Consider the following 15,153-nt stretch of genomic DNA (forward strand, 5'->3'; position numbering starts at 1 on the left):
GTTCTATTAAAAAAAAAAACAAACGTAAATTTTCTTTTGGCCAAGAGGTACACTGTCATGAACAAATACAACTTTGTCCCCCTCCGCGCCCCTGCCAAAGAGCAAATCACATCAAGTGTTCTTTAAATGTAATACTTTTGCACTGGCTAGAGAATCTTTTCCTTACAAATTTATTGTGGCTAATAAGTCAGGCATTAGAATCTATGTGAAATTCTTTATTTAGTGTTGCGTATAAACAAAACAGAAAAATACAGTCCGTTTTACCTTCATTTTCTGGGAGAAATTTCTCAGGCACTGCTACTGATTTAGAGAAAAAGATGCTGTGATAAATTATTTAGAATTGATGCTCTTCTGTCTCTGGTTTTACGCTCCTGAAGTCCTACTAGTTTTGCTCAGTGCCAGTAGGCAAATTCTGTAAAGAAAATACTTCACCCTCTTTAGAATCTTTCATAAACCTTATTTGTTTCTACCACTGAAAAGAAAAACTTGTAAGGAGCAGAAACCAGGGGACCGTTCTATCAACGGCCTTTGATATTCTTTTGACTTTCTCCAGTTGATGTCTTATATCAAATTCGTTATTTTAGAAGGGCGTGGAACAACCTTCTCCCGTGGTATTCACATTGGCCGGGTAGATTTTTAGAAGTATCTTCATACTTCTGTTGTTTCAGTATAGGTGTTTAAGGTGTTTTATTTCTGCTGCCCTGCCACTGGATTTTTATATCCCTGGGACTTGATTTTGCAAGTATTAAGCCAGTTAGAGTACTTTGAAGTGATTTTATTCACTGATCGGTATTTGAGCTCAGCGATGGCCTGGATCCTAATTCAGCTCTATTTAGTCATTGGTTGCACCCTCCTTGAATGAGGCAGCGGGTTGGCGTTTTTTTTTTTGGTTTTCTTTTGTTTACATAAATGTAGTCTTTTCTAATGGATTTATCACTTCTCTTTTCGAAGATAAAGCATTCATCACAGTGAAACCTCGACAGCAGCAGGTGTTTGAGACTGTAGCTGGCACGCGGTCTTATCGGCTCTCTGTGAAAGTGAAGGCGTTTCCCTCGCCAGAAGTTGTATGGTAGGCTCACAGTTATGTTCCTAGCGGCTTAAGATATGCTTTGTCAGTAGGAAGATGCAGGAGCCCAGTGACTTGAATTCCTGAAAAGAAAAAAAAAAATCAAGAAAAGCTTCCCAGACAGCGGTGAAGAACTAAGAACTTGGGCTGATTGCTGGGCTGGGAGGGGAGTGGGTGGGAAGGGCTGGAGGGGAAGGAAAATAATGTAAATTACAGGATGGAGCAAGGGATTCCTTTTCTGAGTGCTCATTTCAGTTTAGTCATTCACTCCCTGCGACTAAATTTGTGCCTCTCTCAACCTTCCTATGATGTCAATGAGCAACGATTAGGAAGCATCTCTAGTGTGTAACACGCTCTATTAACCCTGAAGAAGTGGGCCCTTGTGAGGAGGATAATAATTCTCTTCTTATCGAAAATTAATTCTTTGAGATACTGCTGGGCTGAAAGTTCCAGTCTTGTTTTAAAATTAAACAAACATTAATAGAGACAAGACTTATTCAGTGGCAGGGATGCACTCATGGCCCTACTTGAACTAATTAAGGGGTTTTTGGCTCGAAGTTTGCAAATTCAGAAACTCTTCAGGCGGTCTTTTTTAATGCGAGCCCAATACCTGCTGTAAGACAATGTAATCTGTTGATAATCTGCTGTCATTTTGTTAAATCATTTTGCAACGCCAGGATCTTTGGCTCCCGCCACCACATTCTAAACAAGGAGTACAAAACTGATTAGGAAAACAACCCATACGATATCACCCGTAGCTTGTTTTGCTTTCAGTATCATATGGCTGTAGCATTTGTTTTCAGTTTCCTCAGATCGTTAATAGGGAAATAAAGAGAAAATGAGACTTCGTGCTATGCCCCTTCACGCCGTCGCAGTAGAAAGGAGATTTTTTTGTTTGTTTCAGAGGAAATTTACTATGAAACTTTTTAGATATTATGAATGTACATTATTCCTGAATAGGAATTGAATCGCTCAGGGAAGTACATTCCCTCTTTCAGTACCTGAGAGTATCCCCAACTGTTCAACACTGCTGATTTCTTCAGTAGCTAAGTAGCAAGGACCTAAAACAAACCAAAAATATCAACCCGTTTTTGAAGATACTGACTTGTTTAGAGGAAATAATTTCAAGGATAGTAGAATGGGATTTGTAGTCACAAAATAGAGCATAGGCGTTTTAGCTGCTTTGGAACTGAGACCCACTAGTAATGGGAATTTGCATGACTATGTAACACATGCATGACTATGAACCAATGCCGTTCCTAATATGACAGCTTTATGCAGGACACAGTAAACTCCTACTAACAGATGAAAAATGCCCATTGAAAGAACAGTCATGTAAGGAAATCCTAGAATTTTACAGTGAAAGAGATCTTTGAGAAACTCAGAGAACCTGAGGCTGAAATGGATAAGTTCAGGGCACACAGTGGCAGAGCCAGGACAAGCCTTCAAGCCTGGCTCCCAGTTCTGTATGCAGCTGCATGGCATCCAGGCATTAAGTCTGTCTCTGCAGTTTAAAAACATTGTTTAAGTTTATACCTTTTGTTTGAGTTCTTTGCCTTCACTTTTCTTCCCCATGGGAAAGAACCTTGATAATCTTGGTTTCACTCGAGCTCATGAAAGGGCAACTGGTGTGACCATTTATATAACTAATAAGAACTCCACATGAGGCCACAATAGGAAAATCTATTTTTATTTTTATCTGGAGAAGTGATCTAGTTGATCTGACTCACAATGACCCTGGTATTGCTGATGGAGCCTCGTGGAGAACTCTGAAAAACATCTCAGATGGAATCGCCTGTGCTTCTAGGTTAGACTTAAGTCACAGTGGTGACCCGCGTCCGTGTGGGTGCATGAAACCGTCACTTGCCTTTCTTTCGGCTTACTTCTTTCCTCTTTGCCAATCAACGTGAAGTGTTTCTAAAAATCCCACTGGGCTTTACTAAAAAGTCAGTGTCTAAATGTTTTAAATGAATATTGAGGATCTAAGGCTCAAGATGTCTCAACTGGATCTCACATCCTTCAATGGCAACGTTAAGGTGATATTGCAGAGGCCATGTGAAATGACTTACTGATCGTGCCCTTCACCACAGGTTAAAAGATGGGTTACCAGCCACTGAGAAATCTGCCCGCTACTTGGTTCGTGGCTATGCGTTAGTCATCAAAGATGTGACTGCCGAAGATGCGGGGGATTACACGATCTTGCTGGGCCTAAAGCAGTCAAATGTGTTAAAAAACCTCACTGCCACTCTAATTGTCAATGGTAAGTTCACTGTTCAGACTTTCTTTTGGTTCTGGTGGGGGGTGAAATTCGTGAAAATTGGTGTCAAAAGTCAGTATAACAAAGAAAGCAAAATTTTTTTAAAAATTGTTTTAAAAACCACTTATTCCCCATCCCAACTATTTCATGGTTGCTTGCTCTCTTCCAGAAGCAACATGATTTTTTTTTTTTTAACATTGTGGTCGGAATGTACATACGCTTTTCAGTTGGCGTTATAATGACGAATCCGAGGGTTCTGTCCATGTGTGTTTCCCTGACAGCAACACCAGCGAGAATGTGGTCCTTCGCTGTGGTCCAGGAGGGAGTCATGAGAACAGCTCTTGACCTCTGTCCTATTTTCTCCTTTCAGTGAAACCCCAGATTTATGAAAAGGCTGTATCATCGTTTCCATACCCGACTCTCTACCCACTGGGCAGCAGACAAATCCTGACTTGCACCATTTACGGTATCCCTCAACCTACCATCACGTGGTTCTGGCATCCCTGTAACCATAATCATTCCAAAGCAAGGTAGGGACAGTTCGTTTCTTGAGTAACTTTCGAATACTTTTTGACCCCTGGACTCAAGGGTCTTATGGGAGCTGGTAGATGGCATGTGCGGTCCACTGGGGCCAAAGGCTTTCCCTGCCTTGGGAAAAGGTAGGCAATATATCTACTCTTCTTCCTTACCCGTGTCTAACCGTTTCTTAATTTTTCTCTCTAGCTTACAGTTTAAGGCTAGGAGCACAGGGACAGAATGAAGGTCGCCCTGTGAGTCGTTCTTTGGAACTCAGGTTGGAACTCGCATCTCTTGCTTTCCAACCGAGAACACCCAGACTTTGGCTCCACCACTGCATCAGTTACACTGGTCTCCCCATTTCCCACTCTGTAAGCACCGAGTATGGCATCAGATCTTCCCACCGCTGAAGATCATTACCTTTCCTAGGCTCTGAGCATGTTCCTTCATCTGTCAGAAATGAGCTTCCATGCATTTTCTGCTTCCTAGGAGGTCCTCCTATATCTTTCCAGGCTCAACAAGGCTGTCACCCTCCCCACCCTCCAGACTTTCTCATTCAGACCCCCTTTCTCCCTCCTCAGCATGAACAGCACTTTGCTGACACCACTGTCACATCACAAGGTGTGCGTACGCTTGTCTTTTCTCTAAGCTGTGAGCTGATTCAGCACCTCTCTGTCTTTAGGGGCCGGCACCGTGTCTGGCACACACAGATGCTCAGGGTGTATCTGCTGAATGAATTCAGCCCTGCCCTTGGTTAACTGTGCAGTGTTTCCTTGCTTCCTGTTGATGACCGAGCCCTGTTTGTTGTTTTCCATTACTGTTTAGTCTAGAGGATTGATACTAATGATAGTTCATGGGAGCAAATTTGAAGGACAGGAATAGAATTGATAGGTGCAACTATCTTCCTATCAAGTAAGATAGTATTGAGACTGCTCAAGAATTATCATTAGGCCAAATATTTTCTTTATTGCTTTTAATTCCACTAGCAGAGTGGTTGGGAGAATTGCAGGGTTTTTTTTTTTAATTAGCTTGATAAAAAAGAAATATGACGTAATTCTGGCACAAACGGAAGAGGCTGTTTGGTTTTCTAGATTCTTCCTGCAATTTCAACTTGTCTTCACATCTTGTGTTTTAGTATTTTAAGGCATATCATTCTGATCGTGAAAGTTACTGGTAAGTTACGGAATTCCTGAGTAGTAGCTGTTTCCACACATCTGATTTCTCATCTAAGTGAATCATTTGCTAAGAACAGAAATATCTTGCATTTGCTAAGAAAAAGCATATCTTGAATACCTTCTTTACCACTGTGGTCATTCAACCCCAAAGAAAGTGAGATGTACTGAGATTTTATTTATTTTGCTGATTTGGAGCTGGACATCCATATTTATGGACTTGTCCCTTTAAGTATTTGTGCTAACCTAACTTGCAAATAAATTTAAAATAACTAACTTAAGCTGTTAGGTTTGGATAAAGGTATAGGGTTGAATTTTTATGGAATAAGCCTTTTTAAGATATTCTTAATTTTTGTTTTGACAGGAGCCAATCTAAAATTTCAGCTCTGTTTAGGATTAGAGCTAGTAACTATGAGAAAATAACAATTATGAGTGATAGAACATAATATTATAAAGTTAGATTTGAATAATGCTAATAAAATATGGTTTGGGGAATGAGGTCAGCTGGAGCGAAACTTTGTAAACGTTACCTCTCTTCTTATATCTTTGTGGCGTATGGGATCCTTCTCGCATGTTATAGAGTAAGCTTGCCGAGGCATGGAAGGATATCGTATTCCTCTTGGAATTCTCTCAAAATTCAGAGCAGTACCTTACATCTTCAGTAAATGTTTGTTGACCATTTGACTTATTCTCTTAATGTTAAAGGCATTCTTTCTTTTTTAACCGATCACAAGACAGATCAGAAATGAAAGCTTTAACTCTTTCAGTGATGATTCAAATTGTTGCTTGAAATTATCTGCAGGAAATGTGCATATCCCTAAGAAGCTCTCATTTTTAAAGTCAGTAGACTGAGTAGCTTACCTGTGTCAGGTCCAGATTTGATGCTTGGTGGTTAAATCAGTACATTTAACGTAGAAATAATTTTCAGAAAGATATGTGGGACCTTTGTGCACTAGAAAGCAAATCGGAGAATTTGATTTTACCCTGCAGAGAGAGAAAAGCTCAAACTGACAGGTAAATGAAGCCCTCTTTTACTACTAAAATTTTTCAAATATGTCTTTATATAAATCTATTTTATATAAATCTATTTTATATAAATCTATTTTATATAAAATCTATTTTATATACTTAATTTCAGTTGCAGACAGGAATTTTAGTGACATTTGAATAAGGGATGTTCCATTCCATGAATTTTTAAAATCTTACTTATTCTGGGTTACATGGTACATAGTTGCAGAGTGGTATCTGCACATCATTGTCAAAAGAGATTAGGTGATTAATATATACACATTACTCTTGAATATGTAGAATAGTTCTTGGTATTTAAATTTGAGGCTCTAGTTAAGGGGTAGCTCTATATAAGGACCACAACCAAAGCATTAGTTTTGAGGTTAGAAGGTATATGTTTTCAGTAGCTCAAAATTATTAATTGGTTTAATATGGCCCAAGGTTAATGGGTCTAAAGTAAAGAAGTTCAGACTTAAATTGTATAGTTTTCTGGAATCCAATAAATATTTTTTAAAACGATCAGAACAACTGCTCAACTAGTTCATCTTTGTGGATATTAAGAGCCATAAATAAATTTAACAGAAACTTCCTCCTTTTTGAAAAAGAACGTAACTCAGCAGCTTACCACATTTTTAAACACTGTGGTTTCTGATTCACCTAGAATTTGTTCTCATAAAACATTAAGAGTAAGGGTGGGGCAGGGGTGGTTTACTTTTAGACTCATGTACGTAATGAGCTGAGGGGAAATACAGCACAATCTTTCCCCCCTTTTACTTTTCTGCAGATATGGGTGGTAAAGTAGTAGAAGTAGACGATTTCTTTTGAATTAAAAAAAAATAAATAAGTTATTAGCACCGAATGAGGGACTTTTCTCATGCTTAGCAGCCAGCAGGGACTCCTTAAATAGATTGTCCTAAACTTGCCCCATGTCAGCCTGAGCATAAACCCAGGGAGCACACAGAAGGATGGTGAACTTACAGTACCTTTCACATGTGTGTAGTTTACAGCTTCTGTTCATATGAAATAGAGGTAATTCCCTATACTTCATAGAGAATATGAGCACCAGTGAGGCAATGTATTTGGGAAAGGTACAGAGTGCCATGGACATAATGCAAGGTTGTAATTACTGCTAGCATTAGGGTAAATGTCTCTCAATAAGGCTCTGAAACTTTTAAGGAACTTGAAAAGAATTTTCTGCCTACTGTAGACCTAGTTTCACAACAGTGAGAATGTTTACCTAATATTTCTGAGAAGTGAACACAAACTGTGGAAAGTAAAATGTAATTTTGCCGTGCCTTAGAAATAGAAATCTCTAGGAGGTCTGGGTTACAGAATTGAGGAAAATAGAATTTATGATTTTTCAGAAGAAAAAAGAAAACGGCCATGTAGGTGAGCTAGGCAAAAGTGAGAATAAGCTCAAATGTATAAAGGGGGAATAAAGTGACTCCCCAGTGGGGTGGCCAGCCCCATTCGTTTGTTTCCTGCCATAGGAGGAAGTGGTTCTGGGCTGTGGGTTGGCCGAGGCTGGGAAGGGGCAGAGCGGGACGTGAGAGAGCTGACCCCTGCTCGGAGAGCCCACTCGAGACCTCTAGAAATTCACCTCCCCCCCCTGCATTTTGCAGAACTAAGTAGGACGACTCACCGCCCACGCAGTGAGCTGGTCTCCATCTCATGGTCCTTGATAAGCTTTGCCACAGCACTGGTCCCATCTCACAGGAAATATTATGTGGGTAAGGTTGCCCACTCAGTGGAGGATGGTCTGTAAAGGAACAATATTAGACTTTTTGGAAGGGGCCCCTCTTTAGGGAATGGAAGGGAGATGGATTTGAGGAGCCCAGGAGGAATGAGGAAAGAGCAGTCTGGTTCTTTTCTATAAGGCGGTTTAAGGCCGGCAGCCTCTGATGATGGCAGCTTGGGTTTTAGAACAGACATTCTTTAGATCACAGGCTATTTTAATTCCCTCTCCCCATCTAACCATCACAAATCATCATTTCCAGGTCATAAATAAATTACACTGATAGCGTTGCATATATCATTCTTTTATATATAAATTTATTTATTTACTTTTGGCTGTGCTGCTGCGTGCGGGCTTTTCTCTAGTTGTGGCGAGCAAGGGCTACTCTTCGTTGCAGTGCGCGGGTTTCTCATTGCGGTGGCTTCTCTTGGTGTGGAGCATGGGCTGTAGGCATGTGGGCTTCAGTAGTTGTGGCTCGCGGGGTCAGTAGTTGTGGCTCGCGGGCTCTGGAGCGCAGGCTCAGTAGTTGTGGTGCATGGGCTTAGTTGCTCCGCAGCATGTGGGATCTTCCCGGACCAGGGCTTGAACCTGTGTCCCCTGCATTGGCAGGCGGATTCTTAACCACTGTGCCACCAGGGAAGTCCCTCTATCATCGTTCTTTAATGGACAAATTGTTAGGTGTAGTAGATTCTTTGTGAAAGTCTCATTTCCTTCATCCACTATCTGTGATGATCAATAAAAATAGGTAGAGAGAAATCTCTGCTACTTCTTCCGTGTTGACATTGCCCACATCTTACAATGCATTTTGCACGTGGTCAGTATTCAGTCTAAATATGCTGTCAACCGTCTGTTATCACAGATATTGATTGGGCACCAACCATGTGCAAAACAAAGATACATAGCATTTGTGTTTAGAATTTGTTTAATTATGTAAAGTCAGATCTATTTGGTGATTACTTATCCTCTCTATATACGGACCTGCAGGATCTCTCCTCCACAGTCTTGGGGATAGAGACCTGGGAATCAAGGAAATGGGTTCTATTCTTGGCCCAGTCCCTGACTTCTGTGTGACCTTGGCCAGTTATTTAATCTGGGCTTCAATTTCCCCTTCTGTGAATGGTAACTGCTGTGCTTCCCCTTTCCTATAATACCCACTGAGTAACGAGTGAAGTAAGAAATTCACTTGAAATGACGTCTTCTTCAAAAAAGCTTGAAATGATTTCCTAGCTGTTGCACACTATTTTCCTTCTGCTTCTTACAAATTATAAAGCCATTGGACCTGAGGATTAACTCTGAAGATCACGGCCAAATTAACAGAAAACAAAAAACAACTTATGAAAATAGCATGGTCATAAGAAAAGTCTTACTTGTGATGATGTATTCCGTGGTACAGAATTGACTGAGTAATGTCAGTAATCACCCATTAAGAAAAAAAATGCAGCAGCTCCTCCACCACCGGTGTCAACCCCTATTTTCCTCGGTGTCAACCTGGACGACCTCTGTCAGTTTTGGTCCAGCCCATACAGACCAAGGCATTATCATTCTTTGCCCAGTTAGCCCTAAAACTTTGCTTGATTCACTTGGTGTTTTGCCAGTGAACCCCTTCAGAATGCAAAAAACTGTAGTTGGATTCTCAACTCATGGAAGGTGGAGGGGCTAGGGTATTCTTTATTACTTTCTTAGCTAAAATTGTGGGTTTGCTAAGAAAAGCCTAATAGACATCCATGGAATCTCAAGGACCTGCTTCCAAAACTCTAGAAAGTAAATCAGATTTTGAGTCTCAAATAATTATGTGTTTAGACGTTTGATAGAAAATAATATTCCCTGTCACAGCACTGTAAATCAACTATACTTCAATCAAAAAAGAAAAAGAAAGGAACGAGAGAGAAAATAACATTCCCTGCCTCACAATTTGACTCCCCATTTCTGGAACACTCTTCGTTGGCTCAGCGTGAGTGTTCCATGAGGAGACCACTCCAGGACTAAGTGTGCTAGGGGTTTTAGTGGGGGAGGGGTGGCAGGGGGTGGCCTACAAAATAAGGGAGGACAGAGCGTCTAGGAACTCTCAGAAGTTGCCTAATTGCATTTCTCTATTGTTTACGTCACCAAATTGGCAAAGGAAGGAAGGCCTGAATCATTAGGGATGTGTTAGGGCTACATCATTTGGGGGGAACAGTTTTGTGCATCAGAGGGGTACGTAAAATTAACAGGGCAAAGACAAAACAGTCGCTAATGGTAGTTAATGAGAAATGTAGTCAAGGACCCAAATTTAATTGACTGCCAGCGTGAATGTCTATTCTTCCTATGCTGAAACAGTTTTGTACTGGATTTTCTGTCTACAGAATGAAAGTCTTACCAATTTAAGCATTGAAAAAGTCAACATCTCCTGGGGGCTAGATGTAGGTCAGTGTCTGAGGGAAGCTGTCATTTAAGCAGACCTCTTCTTCTGGAAATATGACCGCAGTCTACACGTTTTAATATTTAGCACGCTCCTTTTAAGTACACATACAATTTGTATCCACGTCTCGTGTGTGTATGCAGACTCAAACCAGGCAGGCTCCAGAGAATTTTAACTTGCCACACGCAAAACCCTGAATCAAAACGGGGACTTGGAAGGCAACCACTTCCCCCCAAGCCCACTTGAGCAGGACTTTGAGCTTAAACAAACAACGGAGTAAATCTGGCCATCTCCGGGAAGCTTTCATCACACGCCAAGTGACTGCTCACTTGCTAATGGGCAGCGTCTTGCGTTCTGTTATATAATTACGGGATGAGGAAGTGCTTGCCAGCCCATGTGAGTGCTCTGACAACAGCCCTTATTAAGAGTTCATGCAAAGACCTGAGAACAGAGCGCGAGCTCGTTTGCCAGATGCCTCTTTGCCACTTCTCTACACTTTGCGAGATTCTTTCCTCTTTTCCCACTCTTCGTAGGAATTCAGGGAGTCCGATGAATAATTGTTCCTAATTAACTGTCTCCTGTAATTCCTATCAAACGTTTCATTATGTGCTTAAATTAAGCCAAAAGGCTGAATCATAGGAAGTCCATGCTGCATGGTTTTTAGAGGGAACTTTTGAGCAAAGTTCAGTGTAGTTTCCCAGGATTAGGAGGACCAGAAGGTAGTGACACACAATTTGGGAAGATTGGCAGAAGCTCTCCTACTGTCTTTGGCCCATAGTCACAGATTTTAAAAATTGAAGGGGGCATTTTCATGACTGAATCTAGAAACTCCTGTCCTGACACAAGGTCCTTAGTCATACATAAATAGGAGAAATCACTTGTACAACATGCACCTGTCCTTGGAAAGCGGCATTTTAGTTCTCTCTCTATTGGCTTGGGAGACTGTTTCTTGAAATATGGACCTTCGTCTGTGGTTTATCATGTAACTTCACTGCCCTTGTAGGTGAAAAAGCAGAACCTGGTGGATTGGAGTAGAAGGAAGGGTGTGATGGATTTAGACTCTGGTCCAGGTAGTGCTTCGTAATGAGCTCCAATACTTGCTTCTTCATACCTTCTCTAGAAGCCTCATGGGATGTTTGGTCCCCGTGAGTGCAGGTGACTACTTCATAATGGCTGTAGGAGAGACTCCATCAACCAGCCCTTTCTAGTGCCAAAGTTGCGCCCATCATTCCACATTATGCGTAATCTGGGCAGCAATCCTACATCATGGCCGTAATTTCCCCATAAGGAAACTGAAGCTCAGAAAGTTATTTCTCAGGTGTTTTCAGATCGTGGAGTAAAAGAGGCTAAGTAGGTTGGCATTTCAGAAGGTTACTATTCATGGGTGACCCATGGGACTCCTCAGGTGGGTCGCCGTCGGCTCCCAGAGAAAGGAACCGAAATCCCCGAGGGGACAGGGGTAGGAGAGCACTGACCTCACTTCTTGGGTTTACTCTTGTCCCCACTGATCACAGAGTCCACCGGTTGGGTTAGAGTTGAACGGGGGCTGGAGAGGGAGGTTAGCGGCCGTTGGGGGAATTTGACTCCCCTAGTACCGTCTCTTCGGGAACCAGGGATGATGAGGTGCTGGTTCAGGCCCCACACCTGCAGGTGGGAGGGAGGCCCTCTGAGGGGCTAGAAAGCCCAAGGGGATGAGCGAGCCTGAATAGGACCAACCTCAGGAGGACAGCAAGTCAAACAGTTAATTGGGCGCTTTTCCTGTGGCCACTTTCCTCCCTGTGACTTGCACACCACGCAGGCATGTTTGATCTCTTGCAGGGAAGTCCCATTCCCTCTCGCTCATTGTTCAGGATTAATTTTCTAGGTCAGGATTCAGCAAGCACTCAGCCCTCCGGGGGCCTCACAGAGCTCACGGAAGACTGATGAAAGGAGATGAAGGAGAAAGAGGGAGAGCTTACAGCCGATGAGTATGTGAAACGGGCACACGGAGGCTGCAAACCTCAGCCTCAGCGTGGCTGGATCTAGTCACGCTGAACGATTCATTCGCTTAGAATTTAAGACATTTTAAATATCGTATGATATCGCGGAATCTAAAAAAATCATACAAATGAACTTGTTTACAAAACAGAAATAGAGTCACAGATGTAGAAACCAATCTTATGGTTACCAGGGGGGAAAGGGGGAGGAAGGATAAATTGGGAGATTAGGATTGACATATATACACTATTACATATAAAATAGATAACTAATAAGGACCTACTGTATAGCACAGGGAACTCTACTCAATACTCTGTAATGACCTGTATGGGAAAAGAATCTATAAAAGAGTGAATGTATGTATATGTATAACCGATTCACTTTGCTGTACAGCAGAAACGAACACAACACTGTAAATCAACTCTACTCCAATAATAATGTTTAAAAATTAAGAAAAAAGAGTTTAAGACATTTTAGAGATTAAAAAAAAGCTTATTTTAGAGATGAGAAACTGAGACTCAAAGATAATTACCCCTCGCCTCACAGCTAGATAATGGCAAGCCCAGGACGGGACCCAAGTCTTGGAGTTCTGTTTATTATTCCTGTGTATTCTTATTTCCACCACGACACTGTATAGAGTCCCCATGGGAAGTGCTTATAATCTGGTTGAATAAGCGAACCAACATGGCTTCCGTGGGGGGCAGATGGTGAGCCCTGCAGTTAAGGGGGAGCAGTGTGGAGAGGGAAGATCTGGGTCCTAAAGGTGATGGGAAGGTACTGGGAGGTCAGATGGAAAGGGGGAGGGACAGATGTGAGAGAGGGGCACGGGGATAGGATGGTTGAGGAGTTGCTTGGAGAGTCACCGGCTGGCTACTGGGATGAGGGAGAATCAAAACCAAATCTGGAAAGGGTGCTTCGGACCTGATGTGGAATTTCTTGAATGGGGGCTAAATAATTTGCCAGCCAGTCCTTCTGCTTGAGCTCGCCTTCCCTGGCCAGTGCCCCGGTACCCTGCTCTCTGGTTACCAGGGTTCCCCCCGCCGCCCACCCCATTGCGCTGACAGCGAGACGGACTTGTACAGACTCGGGGGTGGGGCTCCTTCTCCCGTCCTCGGCCCGTGTTAGGTGCACTGCAGCTCTGAAGCTCGCCTTCCAGGTCAGAAGGTCAAAGGCTCAGGTTTTCACTCAGGCCTTTTAAAAAGTTGTACAGCTGCTTATTATCCCATTTTTCTTAGGCCTTTCATGTTCCATACCCCTTGTCCTCAACACTGAAAACCACGTGAGATGATCACGGATTGCTACCTTATTGAGAAATCCTCTTTTGTGAGTGTGAAAAAGTCTTTGGATAAGTAAGGTGAGGAAAACGAAAATGGGTGTTTAGAAGCTACTTAGCACCAAACAGAAGGTTATGGCCAATTTAGAAGACTGCAGGGCCTAGGGTTTCTATTTTTATTTTCCTTAGAGCTGAAACTTATTAAGCACCTGTCTATAGGATAAGAGCTTAATCTGGGCTTTAGACGTATCACCTAATTCTAACAGAACTTCTACGACGCAGGGGACTATGGTACTACCGTTTCCTAGGTGAGGCACAGAGAGTTCCAGAGACCTTGTTAGGAACAAGTCCGTCACGCTGACAGCGCAGTGGGTGGTGGGGGATGGGACCCTGGTAACCAGAGAGCAGGGTACCGGGGCACTGGCCAGGGAAGGCGAGCTCAAGCAGAAGGACTGGCTGGCAAATTATTTAGCCCCCATTCAAGAAATTCCACGTCAGGTCCGAAGCGCCCTTTCCTGATTTGGTTTTGATTCTCCCTCGTCCCAGTGAGCCAGCCGGTGACTCTCCAAGCATGTCACCACCCAGCACTTCATCTGTCACTATGAGGCTTGGTGGTGTTACAACTCTGTAGACATTAAGTTGAATAATTTTTGGTCAAAAGCTAATGATCCAGAAAGCAAAGATGCTTTGAGAAGCCTGTGTGATGACATCAAGAGCTACTTTTAAAAGGCATGAGGATGCAGAAAGGCCGTATAGTCTAGAGTTTAAGGACATGGGCTCTGGAGCCTGAATCCCGGCTCTGCCACCTACTGCCACCTACCAGCTGGGTGATTCTGGGCAAAGTAAACCACCTCTCTGGGTCCGAGTTTCCTGATCGGTACAATCGAGGTAACAGCACTGACATCCTAAGGTTGTTTAGGGGAATTAAATGAGATGATATATATTGAAGTACTTAGCCCAGTGGTACTTAGCCCAAGTCTGTTTTGCTTAAAGTTTTCCAGTATTTTTGGTTGCTCTGGGGCCGCCCACTGCAAAGCTCCTTCCCTCTGAAGTAGCATCAGATACACACAAGTATCCTGTGAACACTGACAATCTGACAAAACGATCCATGCTGTCGGGTTCACGTTCTTCCAGGAAGCATGCTTGCGTCTTTGGACAGGTCTTCTGACTATGGTGATTTACTGCAAAGAAATTAAGATGGGACCAGAAATGACAGAATCTTCAGATTATGCAGGAAGTTAGAGGAGCTGTAATATCCTGGACCTACTTGCGTTTGAATTCTGCCTCAGCTATTCAGACCCTCATTGACCCACGTACTGTCCAGCCTGCAGTAGCGCATGGGCTCTGGACATTCTACTTGCTTGTGCTCAATTGTCTACGGATATATTTCCATGCACTTGACTTATCTCTTCAATAACCATATCCTTAATGATGGAAGGAGATAAATCCTGTACTTCTTTCAGAGGACATGATTCTACTTCTTGAATGTGTGTGAACAGATTAATTTTTATTTGAATCAGTGCTAGGAATTGCCTAGCAAATGGTGCTAGTAATTGAAGACAGGAGAAGTCCACTGCTGGTTAGTTATTTTCTATTAGCCCAGAAGGTGCTTCTCCACATTTCAGCATCATTGCTTGAGATGAAACTGTCCGCCACTATCAACCCGTCAGACGCTGTGATGGGTTCATCCCAGGTCATTAATACTCCTCCTTGGGAACGGACAGCCCTGATGACGGTGACACAGCGCTTGG

At 42.6% G+C, this 15,153-nt stretch overlaps 1 protein-coding gene across 3 annotated transcripts in view; it reads left to right on the plus strand.

Annotated features, from left to right (window-relative positions):
* Nucleotides 1–15,153, plus strand: part of FLT1 (fms related receptor tyrosine kinase 1) — a 172,824-nt gene that overhangs the window by 57,745 nt on the left and 99,926 nt on the right. For all 3 annotated transcript variants that reach the window (XM_067713588.1, XM_067713590.1, XM_067713589.1), the window contains exons 8-10: nucleotides 952–1,069; nucleotides 3,157–3,326; nucleotides 3,694–3,853. In XM_067713588.1, coding sequence (XP_067569689.1) covers nucleotides 952–1,069; nucleotides 3,157–3,326; nucleotides 3,694–3,853 — 448 coding nt within the window. The remainder of the gene's footprint in view (nucleotides 1–951; nucleotides 1,070–3,156; nucleotides 3,327–3,693; nucleotides 3,854–15,153) is intronic.

Source organism: Pseudorca crassidens, chromosome 18, assembly GCF_039906515.1.
Source record: "Pseudorca crassidens isolate mPseCra1 chromosome 18, mPseCra1.hap1, whole genome shotgun sequence".
Taxonomy (NCBI): Eukaryota; Metazoa; Chordata; class Mammalia; order Artiodactyla; family Delphinidae; genus Pseudorca; species Pseudorca crassidens.